The 17,068-nt window shown below is 39.5% G+C and overlaps 1 protein-coding gene across 1 annotated transcript in view; it reads left to right on the forward strand.

Annotated features, from left to right (window-relative positions):
* Window positions 1–17,068, forward strand: part of LOC122803315 (lectin-like) — a 353,928-nt gene that overhangs the window by 36,651 nt on the left and 300,209 nt on the right. The window contains exon 3 of the mRNA XM_044072881.1: window positions 9,507–9,613. Within this exon, the coding sequence (XP_043928816.1) occupies window positions 9,507–9,613 (107 nt within the window). The remainder of the gene's footprint in view (window positions 1–9,506; window positions 9,614–17,068) is intronic.

The raw sequence follows: 17,068 nt of genomic DNA on the forward strand, positions 1-17,068 counted from the left end.
CTTTCATTCCCTTCTTCCTTGATTCTCTCTGTTATATCACTCCAAGATAATGCTACATCATTACCTGCTTCACTTTCATTCCCTTCTTCCTTGATTCTCTCTGTTATATCACTCCAAGATAATGCTACACCGTTACCTGCTTCACTTTCATTCCCGTCTTCCTTGATTCTCTCTGTTATATCACTCCAAGATAATGCTACATCATTACCTGCTTCACTTTCATTCCCTTCTTCCTTGATTCTCTCTGTTACATCACTCCAAGATAATGCTACACCGTTACCTGCTTCACTTTCATTCCCTTCTTCCTTGATTCTCTCTGTTATATCACTCCAAGATAATGCTACACCGTTACCTGCTTCACTTTCATTCCCTTCTTCCTTGATTCTCTCTGTTATATCACTCCAAGATAATGCTACACCGTTACCTGCTTCACTTTCATTCCCGTCTTCCTTGATTCTCTCTGTTATATCACTCCAAGATAATGCTACACCGTTACCTGCTTCACTTTCATTCCCTTCTTCCTTGATTCTCTCTGTTACATCACGCCAAGATAATGCTACACCGTTACCTGCTTCACTTTCATTCCCTTCTTCCTTGATTCTCTCTGTTATATCACTCCAAGATAATGCTACATCATTACCTGCTTCACTTTCATTCCCGTCTTCCTTGATTTTCTCTGTTATATAACGCCAAGATAATGCTACACCGTTACCTGCTTCACTTTCATTCCCTTCTTCCTTGATTCTCTCTGTTATATCACGCCAAGATAATGCTACACCGTTACCTGCTTCACTTTCATTCCCTTCTTCCTTGATTCTCTCTGTTATATCACTCCAAGATAATGCTACATCGTTACCTGCTTCAGTTTGATTCCCGTCTTCCTTGATTCTCTCTGTTACATCACTCCAAGATAATGCTACACCGTTACCTGCTTCACTTTCATTCCCTTCTTCCTTGATTCTCTCTGTTATATCACTCCAAGATAATGCTACACCGTTACCTGCTTCACTTTGATTCCCGTCTTCCTTGATTCTCTCTGTTATATCACTCCAAGATAATGCTACACCGTTACCTGCTTCACTTTCATTCCCTTCTTCCTTGATTCTCTCTGTTATATCACTCCAAGATAATGCTACATCATTACCTGCTTCACTTTCATTCCCGTCAACCTTGATTCTCTCTGTTATATCACTCCAAGATAATGCTACATCATTACCTGCTTCACTTTCATTCCCTTCTTCCTTGATTCTCTCTATTACATCACTCCAAGATAATGCTACAACGTTACCTGCTTCACTTTCATTCCCTTCTTCCTTGATTCTCTCTGTTATATCACTCCAAGATAATGCTACACCGTTACCTGCTTCACTTTCATTCCCTTCTTCCTTGATTCTCTCTGTTATATCACTCCAAGATAATGCTACACCGTTACCTGCTTCACTATCATTCCCTTCTTCCTTGATTCTCTCTGTTATATCATTCCAAGATAATGCTACACCGTTACCTGCTTCACTTTCATTCCCTTCTTCCTTGATTCTCTCTGTTATATCACTCCAAGATAATGCTACACCGTTACCTGCTTCACTATCATTCCCTTCTTCCTTGATTCTCTCTGTTACATCACTCCAAGATAATGCTACACCGTTACCTGCTTCACTTTCATTCCCTTCTTCCTTGATTCTCTCTGTTATATCACTCCAAGATAATGCTACTCCGTTACCTGCTTCACTTTCATTCCCTTCTTCCTTGATTCTCTCTGTTATATCACTCCAAGATAATGCTACACCGTTACCTGCTTCACTTTCATTCCCTTCTTCCTTGATTCTCTCTGTTATATCACTCCAAGATAATGCTACACCATTACCTGCTTCACTTTCATTCCCTTCTTCCTTGATTCTCTCTGTTACATCACTCCAAGATAATGCTACATCATTACCTGCTTCACTTTCATTCCCGTCAACCTTGATTCTCTCTGTTATATCACTCCAAGATAATGCTACACCGTTACCTGCTTCACTTTCATTCCCGTCTTCCTTGATTCTCTCTGTTATATCACTCCAAGATAATGCTACACCGTTACCTGCTTCACTTTCATTCCCGTCTTCCTTGATTCTCTCTGTTATATCACTCCAAGATAATGCTACTCCGTTACCTGCTTCACTTTCATTCCCTTCTTCCTTGATTCTCTCTGTTATATCACTCCAAGATAATGCTACACCGTTACCTGCTTCACTTTCATTCCCTTCTTCCTTGATTCTCTCTGTTACATCACGCCAAGATAATGCTACACCGTTACCTGCTTCACTTTCATTCCCTTCTTCCTTGATTCTCTCTGTTATATCACTCCAAGATAATGCTACACCGTTACCTGCTTCACTTTCATTCCCTTCTTCCTTGATTCTCTCTGTTATATCACTCCAAGATAATGCTACATCATTACCTGCTTCACTTTCATTCCCTTCTTCCTTGATTCTCTCTGCTATATCACTCCAAGATAATGCTACATAGTTACCTGCTTCACTTTGATTCCCGTCTTCCTTGATTCTCTCTGTTATATCACTCCAAGATAATGCTACACCGTTACCTGCTTCACTTTCATTCCCTTCTTCCTTGATTCTCTCTGTTATATCACTCCAAGATAATGCTACACCGTTACCTGCTTCACTTTCATTCCCTTCTTGCTTGATTCTCTCTGTTATATCACTCCAAGATAATGCTACACCGTTACCTGCTTCACTTTCATTCCCGTCTTCCTTGATTCTCTCTGTTATATCACTCCAAGATAATGCTACAACGTTACCTGCTTCACTTTCATTCCCGTCTTCCTTGATTCTCTCTGTTATATCACTCCAAGATAATGCTACACCGTTACCTGCTTCACTTTCATTCCCGTCTTGCTTGATTCTCTCTGTTATATCACTCCAAGATAATGCTACATCATTACCTGCTTCACTTTCATTCCCTTCTTCCTTGATTCTCTCTGTTATATCACTCCAAGATAATGCTACACCGTTACCTGCTTCACTTTCATTCCCTTCTTCCTTGATTCTCTCTGTTATATCACTCCAAGATAATGCTACACCATTACCTGCTTCACTTTCATTCCCTTCTTCCTTGATTCTCTCTGTTATATCACTCCAAGATAATGCTACTACCTGCTTCACTTTCATTCCCTTCTTCCTTGATTCTCTCTGTTATATCACGCCAAGATAATGCTACACCATTACCTGCTTCACTTTCATTCCCGTCTTCCTTGATTCTCTCTGTTATATCACTCCAAGATAATGCTACACCGTTACCTGCTTCACTTTGATTCCCGTCTTCCTTGATTCTCTCTGTTATATCACTCCAAGATAATGCTACACCGTTACCTGCTTCACTTTGATTCCCGTCTTCCTTGATTCTCTCTGTTATATCACTCCAAGATAATGCTACACCATTACCTGCTTCACTTTCATTCCCTTCTTCCTTGATTCTCTCTGTTATATCACTCCAAGATAATGCTACACTGTTACCTGCTTCACTTTCATTCCCTTCTTCCTTGATTCTCTCTGTTATATCACTCCAAGATAATGCTACACCGTTACCTGCTTCACTTTCATTCCCGTCTTGCTTGATTCTCTCTGTTATATCACTCCAAGATAATGCTACACCGTTACCTGCTTCACTTTCATTCCCGTCTTCCTTGATTCTCTCTGTTATATCACTCCAAGATAATGCTACACCGTTACCTGCTTCATTTTGATTCCCGTCTTCCTTGATTCTCTCTGTTATATCACTCCAAGATAATGCTACACCGTTACCTGCTTCACTATCATTCCCTTCTTCCTTGATTCTCTCTGTTATATCACTCCAAGATAATGCTACACCGTTACCTGCTTCACTTTGATTCCCGTCTTCCTTGATTCTCTCTGTTATATCACTCCAAGATAATGCTACACCATTACCTGCTTCACTTTCATTCCCGTCTTGCTTGATTCTCTCTGTTATATCACTCCAAGATAATGCTACACCGTTACCTGCTTCACTTTCATTCCCGTCTTCCTTGATTCTCTCTGTTATATCACTCCAAGATAATGCTACACCGTTACCTGCTTCACTTTCATTCCCGTCTTCCTTGATTCTCTCTGTTATATCACTCCAAGATAATGCTACACCGTTACCTGCTTCACTTTCATTCCCGTCTTGCTTGATTCTCTCTGTTACATCACTCCAAGATAATGCTACACCATTACCTGCTTCACTTTGATTCCCATCTTCCTTGATTCGCTCTGTTATATCACTCCAAGATAATGCTACATCATTACCTGCTTCACTTTCATTCCCTTCTTCCTTGATTCTCTCTGTTATATCACTCCAAGATAATGCTACACCGTTACCTGCTTCACTTTCATTCCCGTCTTGCTTGATTCTCTCTGTTATATCACTCCAAGATAATGCTACACCGTTACCTGCTTCACTTTCATTCCCGTCTTCCTTGATTCTCTCTGTTATATCACTCCAAGATAATGCTACACTGTTACCTGCTTCACTTTCATTCCCTTCTTCCTTGATTCTCTCTGTTATATCACTCCAAGATAATGCTACACCGTTACCTGCTTCACTTTCATTCCCGTCTTGCTTGATTCTCTCTGTTATATCACTCCAAGATAATGCTACACCGTTACCTGCTTCACTTTCATTCCCGTCTTCCTTGATTCTCTCTGTTACATCACTCCAAGATAATGCTACACCGTTACCTGCTTCACTTTCATTCCCGTCTTCCTTGATTCTCTCTGTTATATCACTCCAAGATAATGCTACACCGTTACCTGCTTCACTTTCATTCCCGTCTTCCTTGATTCTCTCTGTTATATCACTCCAAGATAATGCTACACCGTTACCTGCTTCACTTTCATTCCCGTCTTGCTTGATTCTCTCTGTTACATCACTCCAAGATAATGCTACACCGTTACCTGCTTCACTTTGATTCCCATCTTCCTTGATTCGCTCTGTTATATCACTCCAAGATAATGCTACATCATTACCTGCTTCACTTTCATTCCCTTCTTCCTTGATTCTCTCTGTTATATCACTCCAAGATAATGCTACATCATTACCTGCTTCACTTTCATTCCCTTCTTCCTTGATTCTCTCTGTTATATCACTCCAAGATAATGCTACACCGTTACCTGCTTCACTTTCATTCCCTTCTTCCTTGATTCTCTCTGTTATATCACTCCAAGATAATGCTACACCGTTACCTGCTTCACTTTCATTCCCGTCTTCCTTGATTCTCTCTGTTATATCACTCCAAGATAATGCTACACCGTTACCTGCTTCACTATCATTCCCTTCTTCCTTGATTCTCTCTGTTATATCACTCCAAGATAATGCTACAACGTTACCTGCTTCACTTTCATTCCCGTCTTCCTTGATTCTCTCTGTTATATCACTCCAAGATAATGCTACACCGTTACCTGCTTCACTTTCATTCCCGTCTTGCTTGATTCTCTCTGTTACATCACTCCAAGATAATGCTACACCATTACCTGCTTCACTTTCATTCCCGTCTTCCTTGATTCTCTCTGTTACATCACTCCAAGATAATGCTACACCGTTACCTGCTTCACTTTGATTCCCGTCTTCCTTGATTCTCTCTGTTATATCACTCCAAGATAATGCTACACCGTTACCTGCTTCACTTTCATTCCCTTCTTCCTTGATTCTCTCTGTTATATCACTCCAAGATAATGCTACACCGTTACCTGCTTCACTTTGATTCCCGTCTTCCTTGATTCTCTCTGTTATATCACTCCAAGATAATGCTACACCGTTACCTGCTTCACTTTGATTCCCGTCTTCCTTGATTCTCTCTGTTATATCACTCCAAGATAATGCTACACCGTTACCTGCTTCAGTTTGATTCCCGTCTTCCTTGATTCTCTCTGTTATATCACTCCAAGATAATGCTACACCGTTACCTGCTTCACTTTCATTCCCTTCTTCCTTGATTCTCTCTGTTATATCACTCCAAGATAATGCTACACCGTTACCTGCTTCACTTTCATTCCCGTCTTCCTTGATTCTCTCTGTTATATCACTCCAAGATAATGCTACACCGTTACCTGCTTCACTTTCATTCCCGTCTTCCTTGATTCGCTCTGTTATATCACTCCAAGATAATGCTACACCGTTACCTGCTTCACTTTGATTCCCGTCTTCCTTGATTCTCTCTGTTATATCACTCCAAGATAATGCTACACCGTTACCTGCTTCACTTTCATTCCCTTCTTCCTTGATTCTCTCTGTTATATCACGCCAAGATAATGCTACATCATTACCTGCTTCACTTTCATTCCCTTCTTCCTTGATTCTCTCTGTTACATCACTCCAAGATAATGCTACACCGTTACCTGCTTCACTTTCATTCCCATCTTCCTTGATTCTCTCTGTTATATCACGCCAAGATAATGCTACACCGTTACCTGCTTCACTTTGATTGATCATCTGCTCTGAATAATCATTCCACCACTCCCCAGACTGCAGGGTTGAAATAATACATTCCTTTAGGCTATCCTGCTCCTCTTCAAATGTCTGCTGGAATGACGCCTCCGAATCAACCTGCACTTCATCTAATACAATACTCTGTTCTGGCACCTCCTTCTCTTCCACTACAAATGAATCCTCCATTCTCCACTCTTAATCTTCTGTAACTGGTAGCAATTCTACCAATTCCACACTATTTGATGATTCTCCATGAAAAATTATAGAAGCCATCTCTCCTCCAATCTGTCAGGGACACCTTTGTGTCTGGAATGGAAACTGGAGAAATGGAAGTGTTACACTCCAAATCTTCCCCCTACAAAAAGAATAGGGGAAGTTCCCAGATGTCCTAGCAACATTTCCCCTAGCAGTATAAATATCACCTTGGGTTTCCTGTGAAAAGAACCCCTAGCTTAGTGAGGGTGACTCAATCAAAAAAGGATAAAAAATTAAGTAAATAATTACTCATAAAGAAATTATCTAGGTTCCTCTGTTTGTATTTTAGGCTATCTGTGTATCTTAGTAATAAAACCAAAGAGAAAAGCTTCCAGTTTCCTCTGTCTGCCTTTCACATTTGCGTTTCTCATAAAGTCATAAATTTGGAACCATTACATGTATATATATATATGAATACATTATTTGATTAATAATATTTGTTATATAAAATATATTATACATACATATACACATATATATTTTTTAAAAAAAGAGTATACATATTTTTCATAGTTTAGTAGCAACATCAATTGCTTATAGATTTGTTTAACGTACTCAGTAAATAATTTTAAAGAATGTTTTAAATATGATGTGATTATGATTATTTTTGTATGTTTACTTATGTTTAAAATTTTGAATTTTGTACATTGTTATATATGAATTTATTAGCTGGTTGGTTAGGTAATATAAAATTGTGGAACAACAGCATTTTAAGCATTAATGTGGAGCTTTAAGAATTCAAGCTCAAAGCAATTGTTCAACAGGAATTAATTGAATAATGACATGAGTGATTAATTAGAGGGCTTGTCCACAAGTTTATATAAAATGCTCAGTTTTACATTGTAAATTTGTCTGAAGAAGTGCACATATTTCTGTGCATGAAAGCGCTTACAAATTAAGTAAAAGGATTTTTCCACCACTTCGACTGGCGTGATTTGTAACCTCCGTTTTCTTATTTTTTATAAATGTCTTGTTACATTGCTTGAATGTCATAATGGGAATAATCTGTGAGAAATGCCTTTAATTTATGTTGTATGTGCAGTTACAGCAATTTCCTGCCAGAGTAATAGAACTCTTGCCAAGGTGTGATCCCATGGGCATGGGACAGGATACCCACCTGACCACACAGGACACTGTTCATCAGTTGGGTTTGGAAGTCAATGGGACTGGTCGGGCAGTGGCAGCTGAACTATAACTGGCCTACTCTCCTTCTTTTTAGAGATGACTCTTGGCAGAGTAATTGCCCAACATTATACAGGGACCTAAAACTTATTATGTACCCAAGTAATGGTTTATGCTGAATTATATGTGTTCTTCACTGCACATATTTTCCACTGTTAACACATTTCTTGATTGGAGTTTGTAAGGTATAAATGAAATGGTAATAGTCTGTTCTGACCACCATAATGTGGCTTTGACTTATCCTGCTCAGGTGTTCACCACTTTTCTAAGGGTGATATATCTGGAGACCAAAGGGTATATCATCATTAGCAGGTAAGGTATTGAGCCAGTGGTCAGAGGTGTTACTGAAATTCTTCCCCCAAAAAGATACCTGATGTCACCATCTTTTCCTGATCCAGGTCATTTTCACCCTACTCAAAAATTGTTGTTTTTCTGTTGACTTGCTTAGAATCAATATAATTATTAGCTAATGGCATGTTAGCTCATTTCATATGCCATAGATTTATATGTCACGGGGTGACTAGTTATGCTGTAGTTAGTTTGTTGTGACTCGAATAAGCTAAAATGGTTTTCTTGTGAGTCAGTGATGGACCTAAACAGTTAATTCTGGCAGGATGTACACATGGTACAGGGCCTCCTTGTCTTGTCACCTGTGACACATAGGATGCAAAAACACTTTGGTATTAAAGAAAATAAAAAATATATAAAGTTAATTTCAAATGTATGCCTCCTTGGTATTTCAGAAAGGAGTGCTGTCATCTAGGATACTTAAATAAACTACCTTTTGTGAACATCATGTACTATTTACTGTAAATTATCTCTTGTATCTTATTCTTAAATTAATTGTTTTATTGTGTATGCCAATATTATTGTAATCTTTTGTTCCTGTTACTACTGCTGTGCTGTTTTTGTAATCCTTTATTATTTTGCTTATTGTTAAGACTGCTTTTTGTTTATTACTGCTTTGTGTTACTATTGGAGCTTGTCTCCCTATTACTGTAAATTATCTCTTGTATCTTATTCTTAAATTAATTGTTTTATTGTGTATGCCAATATTATTGTAATCTTTTGTTCCTGTTACTACTGCTGTGCTGTTTTTGTAATCCTTTATTATTTTGCTTATTGTTAAGACTGCTTTTTGTTTATTACTGCTTTGTGTTACTATTGGAGCTTGTCTCCCTATTACTGTAAATTATCTCTTGTATCTTATTCTTAAATGAATTGTTTTATTGTGTATGCCAATATTATTGTAATCTTTTGTTCCTGTTACTACTGCTGTGCTGTTTTTGTAATCCTTTATTATTTTGCTTATTGTTAAGACTGCTTTTTGTTTATTACTGCTTTGTGTTACTATTGGAGCTTGTCTCCCTATTACTGTAAATTATCTCTTGTATCTTATTCTTAAATGAATTATTTTATCCTTTATGCCATGATTTGTGATACTATTGGAGCTTTTCTCCCCCGGCCTCTACTGAAAATGGACATATATCCAGTTAGACTAGCCCGGTCAACAAATGTAAAATAAATAAATAAGTGTAATCACTGAAGAATCTAACTGTACATGCTTTTGTTTCCTGTTGCAGTTCCCAAGACAATGGCAGATGTGAAAGATCAATGCTCCCTGAACTTTACCTTTGGAAATGATATATACATGTTTCATAAGTGTCCACTGGATTACTACGCAGCTGTGGTAAGTCAACCTCCTGTTTGCTTGCATCATGGAAAAACATATAATCATTGCTACTTATGAGGTAATATATTAATTTGCCTATTTTTCTTTCCTTCCATAAAGATGTCTATGGCAAATGCTGATAAAAAGTGTGTGTTGTGAATGCCCTGGTGTCATGGAGTTCAAATCCACAGAGAGTGCTGTTTGTGGGAACATACTGATGTTTAAGAGAGTTGGGGGTTGGCATAATGATTAAGGTGTTTACCTTACCAATTTAAGGTGCAGGGTTTGATTCTTAGTTTGGATAAATGGCTAATCTTAGGCAGGGATTAAAATATATCTGTGTGACCTACAAGGGCAGATAGCCTAGTATTAACCTATGAACCTAGGTCAAAGAAACAGAAATAAGCATATGTATCAACTGTAAGACATTTACATAAAAGACATCAAAGGTTTGTGGCCTAAAAATCATTATCTAATTAATAATATTTGTGTCAGACACTGGTTTCAGTTAATGCTTTTTATGACTAGCTTACATTTCTTCTGAATAATTAATTTTAGTTTCTGTTTTGTAAGCTTCTGTAAACATTACAGATTTCCTGTCCTTGGCCGCACCTCCTGTTGTAGACTGGCATCATAGCCAGGATTAACTGATTGCCTTATGCCCAGTATTTGTCAGGACAGACTCAACTTCACCTCACAACCTAAAATAAGATGAAGAAGCTATTGGGGACTGACTGCTCAAAAGCACAAATTAATGAATGTATGTACGACTGATAGAATGATCGGCATGCGACATGTCAGAATTATGTAAAACTATAATGTTAAGAAACAAGAATATATAATTAGGTATGTTTTATAAAATACTGAATCAGTGAACCACAGATGACTGTGTGTTCTTTTCTTTATTACTTACAACTTACATTTTACAAGCTATATGTTATGATTATCTCCCTAGAATGCATGAGAATTACACAGAATTACACAGTGTGATGGCAGCTGAAGATCATCTGTCCTATTGAGTTTGCCCATTTTTCATCTAACATTTAATGACTTGTTTGCAGTTTTGCAGTTACTGTTAATTTATTTAGTTTGCAGTCTCCCCTTCCTCTCCTTGGATAACTGTCCTGCTTATTCTGACGCCACTCCTGCTTTCCCCAGCAATGTATTTTCATGGGCTGTTCAAAGTCTCATTTCTGTTTCTAAGACGATATGAATCATTACATATTTCTGGGACATTACCCACTTCCATGCATTGTTACATATTTGTGAAACATGACCCACTTCCGTGCATTGTCACATATTTGCAGAATGTGACCCATGTCTGTGCCACATCACACAATGTAACCCAAAGCCTTCCATCCTGAACCACATCTGCACACTAAATTTAACAGAGAAGCAAGTTGTATTGCACGGTTATACCTTGACACCCCTAACTAATATGCACTGGCGCTTTTTTTTCATTCAGATAAGCGTGGTGCAGCTTTCCAGTACCTTATTATTAATATTAGTAATTAGGAGAGGAAACAAAATTAAATGTGTGTGATTATTAGTTTGCCTTAGAATACTCATATAGGCAAGAATGGATGACATTGTGACTGAGCTTTTTCAGAAAGCCTTCTCAAACATTCACTGTTTCAATTATTAATGCAAATTAGTTTTAGAAAAATATCAGCTCAAGCGAAGTATACTGTCAAAAATGACAAACTTTTCAGTTTTGTTTCATTGAAACTACTAAATATTATTTTGCAAGCTGCATGCAAAATGTGCCTAAGGGCATCTTAGCACATTCATCTCAAATGCTGCCAGGTATTCATGACTGGAAAGTAGTTCTTGAGCCTGTGCAGAAATGTATTTATGTATTCCACTGCAGGTGGTGTCAGATGGTTACAAACCCACTTAATGCCTTAGGTACTTGATAGAAGAGAGGTAGAAAATACATTTCCCCTGAAGACTTCAAGTGACATGGTTTGGTTTTCATTCAGTTTATTGACATTTCCCCACCAAAATGCACCAAAATGCACTGGGCTAGTATTTAAAATCTTAACTGAAAAGGTGATAGCTGTAGGACTGCAAAACTTCACCTGTCTATCCACTTCCCCATCTTTTAGTATGTAACAGTTTTGTGTGAATTAGAGACAATGACGTATAATAAAGGTGGAAATAAGGTGATACCTTTTTCTGCATATTCTTAAGGATATTTTATCATGTTCAGCAGTGCTGTGTACCTCTAGGTAGCACAAATGCAGCACTGCTGTGTACCTCTAGGTGGCAATAATGCAGCACTGCTGTGTACTTCTTAGTAGCACTAATGCAGCACTGCTGTGTACTTGTAGGTAGCACTAATGTTAACTGTGACAGTCTCATAGTCTAGTTGTTTCATTGTTCTGTGCTTGTTTTAAAATGCTTTTCAATCTGCTGTGACTCTTCGTTTAAACAAAGGCCACATCTTCTGTTCACACATGCGCACTGCACACAGGCAATCCTTCTGAAAAAATACCAGAATCTTCCAGTGCTTCTTGGTGCAAGAATGGTTTGCACAACATCAGAATTAATTCTGAAAGTGATTGTGACAACAGTTCTATGCCTAGAGAGTGTGCCCATAGATGGATGAATAAAAACTTGTAAAGGGTAAAAAGCCACAGCTGACAACTGAAGATAGGTAATTATGGCTGAGGTGATGAGGGACCATGAGATACTGCTAGAGCGAAAGAGGAGAATTGAAAGCAGGTCCTTGTGGCTTGGTTGGGAGTGCAGACATTTTATCTATCTATCTATCTATCTATCTATCTATCTATCTATCTATGTATCTATCTATATATCTATCTATCGATCTATATTGGTGTAGGGGATTGGAGTGAATGTCCAGTACCCCATCAAATAGTAGGTTGACATCAAAATGTCAAACACAGCGAGCACGATACATTCTGTGCATGCTGCGGAGATTACCTTGGCGTGCATTAAAGCAATGGCAAGTGTTTGTGCCCCCACACCCCCTGCTAATTATATATACTATCTCTGAGATCCCACAATCCTGGGAAAAAGGAAATATTCCCCTACTCAGGATTGTCAGTCTTGCACACCTGTCAACCCCCTGTGTGAGTAAACCAAATGGTGTCGACCTACTGTGCGTCATTATACTGGACATTTGATCGATATAGATACGTGCATTTCTGTATCTGCATGTGTGTGTGTGTGTGTGTGTGTGTGTGTGTGTGTGTGTGTGTGTGTGTGTGTGTGTGTGTGTGTGTGTGTGTGTGAGTCTGTGTGTCTATGTGTATGTGTACGTGTGCCTGAGATCAGCAATTTGTAATATGTTTCTATGAACATTTGTTCTTTAACTCTCATCACAGTCTAATACCAGACAGATGCACAAAAGTCAGTATTTGTGCGAAAGCACAAGTCATTTCTATGATCATTGTTAAATAAGTGCATAAGTAGTGACTGGACATGCTGTCCAGGACACTACTGAGAAGCCTAGCCCAGTTTCCTTGCTGCCTCTGAACAGGGTCTGGTTAAGTGATTTCCTCAGAGTGACACAGAAGACAAATAGAGGTTGAGAGAATCAAACCCCGGTCTAGACAAAGGAGATGATTAACAGCACTTGGCCTAAGTCATCTGCCCTAACAGCCATGATCATTAATATGGTTTGACTAAAGGAAGTGAGAGTGTCTGTGAGCAGCTAGTTCAAATTCATTAACATGGCCACTATGTCTTTCAATTTCCTGATAAACACATAGCAGAAATATACACAGAAAGGATCTAGTAGGAATATATACAGAAAGGATCTATGTCTCTTTCTACCTATTTATCTGTCTCTGTGTCTGTCTATCTATCTATCTATCTATCTATCTTATACATGGGGTAGTGGTGAAACCATTTTTGGATGAGACATTTAATTTAGGTTCCATCTGCCTTATTGAAATGAGTTCTTTATTAATATATAAATGTTTACATATTTACAGATTTGGAAATATTTCATGCATTTTGATAAAATCATTTACATATTTACATAAAGTGTCTTCCTCATCATAAATGCATTAATTTAAAAAAAATAGTAATTCAGTCATCGCTCTTTCTGCCTTAACCACATTCTTATTTTTCTCTGAATCTCAGCAAATACCCTTTTTTATAAAACAAATCTTCTTTTGAATTTGTTTTCATTATTTCTCAAGTAATGTGAAATGTAAGTGGGGTGTGGCATAATGGTTAAAGTCTTCACCTCATAGACACAAGATATAGGGTTTGATCCTGACCTAGGATTATTGGCTAGTCTTAAATGATCCTTCAAAGCAGTTAGTCTAATATGAACCTATGTTAATATCAATCTTTTGAACTCCATCATAAATGTTGCCTTTATAATAACCACATAAATCATACCCATAACAACTTTTGTTACATCATATAGCACACTTGTTAACTACTTCATTCCATACGTTTGCACATTAACATTTTAAACAGATACATACTTTGTTTCTTCCTGTTTACAAATGTAACACAGTCTTTCTGAGATGGCATTATCCTTTGTACTTCCTTAACAAGTGGCCTGTCCAAAACCAAACGCCACATAAAATCATGCCACATTGTCATTCCCTTATTTTTGTCTTTCGTTTATTGTTCAAGTGATGTCATCATTTAAGATACACTTGTAATAGGTGACTCTATCATCAGGCACACTGATGTCCCGCTCACCAGGCTGAACAAGGAGAGGGTCACGTTGAGCAGCCTGTCAGGCGCTAGGATCCGCCACATAACACAAGCACTCAGGTCACTCCAAGGCAAGTACAAATATGACTCAGTCATTGTCCATGCTGGTGTGAATGACCTGAGACGTACCTCCCTGGACTACATGAAAAGAGACATAAAGGAGCTCTCTGAGCATGTAGCCCAGGCCGGTATGACCCTGACCTTGAGTAGCATCTTACCCTCACCAAGAATGATGCCACAATATGAAGACAAGATGATCAATTTCAACAATTGGCTTAAGTACTGGTGTCATTCAAAGGGGATCCAATGCCTGTCAGCTCGGGATGATATGCTCGACAAGCCACGATGCTTCGCTAGGGACGGCTTGCACCTGTCACCCCTGGGCTTTTGGATATTGGCAAAGGCTCTTGCTATCCCCATAGTGCCTTTTTTAGGCAAGGCTCAGAAGACAAACCCACCTCCATAGGTATCACAAGGGATAAGAAACTAAGAGTAATGCTACTCAATGCCAGAAGTCTAAACCTCAAGATGCATGCACTCAAAACTCTCCTTAGCATGGAGAACATCGATATCTGTGCAGTAACAGAAACCTGGTTCAGGGCTCCGAGAGCACCCCAGCACTACCAGGTTATACCTCATACCATGCTTTTTGGCCCCAAAACTTGGACCGAACCACAAAAGGAGGGGAGTATCGATATTCATCAAAGATACCCACACCTCCAGGTTGGTGGCAAAGCACGAAGCATCAGAGACTATCCATGTGCAACTAACAGTGGGTAAAACTGCCTTCCAGTTTATAGCCTGCTACAGACCACCCTCCCAAACCCAGGAACCCCACTCGGCCTTCCTGAGAACACTGGAAAATATGAAGGTCTCTCCAAACACCATTATATTGGGCGACCTCAACTACCGAAACATAGACTGGGAGCATTACTCTAGCTCCAACACCCTAGCCCAAAGGTTCCTAGAATTTATAAACTCAAATGCTATGGAACAACTTGTTACCACTCCTACAAGAGGGGAAAACATACTGGACCTGATCATCACCAACATGGGGACTCTATGCTCCAGACCAGAAGTGTATCCCTCACTGGTAAGATCAGACCATAAACTAATCTCACTGGATATTCACATCCCGACCCCACCCCCTGCCCAAAAAACCACAGTGAAAAACTTCTCTAAAGCAAATTTCACACTCCTCAAAACCGAGGTGGAATCCTTCAAAGCCCCCGGGCCTGTGGAAAATAAGGTCCAGACCGCAGAATCCTTTATAAATGCATTCTATGAACACCTTCAGGAATGCATGGATCATGCGATCCCAAATAAAACCAAGACCCAATCCTCCAAAGGCAGACGTCCTGTCTGGTGGACCCCAGCCATAAACAAACTATACAATAGAAGGAGGAAGCTACTAAATGATAGAGCAAAATCCCAAAAAGGGAACGCATCACTGATCAGTACTAGCAAAAAACTACGGGCACTCATAAAATTGTCTAAGGCCAGCTTCGAGAGAAAAATTGAACAGGACACTAAGGATAATCACAAGGCTTTCTTTAGTTATGTTAGGAACCTGGGTGGTAATTCCCAGATATGCTCAGAATTAGTCCAAAATGACAAAAAATACACTGAACCCACAGACATTGCCAACATCGTAGCTGGCAGGTTCAGTGCAAACATCTCGGGCAAATATCTATCCCAGCAGAGTGCTGCCCCCCTGACATCTCAGATGCTCAGGTAAGAGCCGCCCTCTCCAAAGCAAAAAACACAGCATCAACGGGACCAGACAGTGTCCCGGGCTGCGTCTTACATGAACTCCAAGAAGAGCTAAACCCAAACATAAAACTACTGTTCAGTCTCAGCCTTACTACAGGATATGTGCCCAAAGAGTGGCGTACAGCAACAGTGGTCCCCCTCCATAAAGGTGGTGCCTCAACGGATCCTGGAAACTATTGCCCCATAAGCCTGACCAGCTTGGTCTGCAAAGCTATGGAAAGGATCATCATGGACCTCATAAATAAAGATATTGGGGACCTACAGACACTGGATCCTACCCAGTTCGGCTTTGTTAAGGGCATATCCTGCCTCTTAAACCTGGTTGATTTCTTTGAAACAGTCACCAAGGTGATTGACGAGGGAAAGGTGGTCCACACAGTCTACCTGGACCTCACAAAAGCCTTCGATACAATACCCCACTCAGGCATTATAGATAAGCTCACCAGCTTAAATATAAACCCCCTATGTCACTAGATGGATTGCAAACTGGCTCAAGGACAGAACTCACATGGTTAGAATTGCTGGAGCCATGTCAGACTCCAAACCAGTTACAAGTGGTGTCCCACAAGGCTCAGTCCTGGGACCTCTCTTGTTCGGTATATATTTCTCGGAGGTACAGGCTAACACGGAAGGACTGTGGCTGACCAAGTTCGCAGATGACTGCAAACTGGGCACCATAATTGACTCTCCAGCCGACACAAGCATCCTCCAAAAGGGCTTCATAGAAACAGACAACTGGTGCCAGAGCCATGGCCTCAAGCTAAATGCCAAAAAGTGTATAGTCATCCCCTTTGGCAAAAAACAAAGTGCCCACAAATTACCACATTGGTGGTACTCCATTAAGTACAGAAGAAGTAATTAGGGACCTGGGGACCCAAGTTGACAGCAATCTCTCATTTGACAACCACGTGGCCAAAGTGGTTAGAAAAACATTTTATATAGCCCACCTAATCATGAAGGGATTCACATCTAGATCAGGGGAGGTCATCGTGCCTC

The sequence above is a fragment of the Protopterus annectens genome, chromosome 5.part1, assembly GCF_019279795.1.
Source record: "Protopterus annectens isolate FY-2018-M chromosome 5.part1, PAN1.0, whole genome shotgun sequence".
NCBI lineage: Eukaryota > Metazoa > Chordata > Ceratodontiformes > Protopteridae > Protopterus > Protopterus annectens.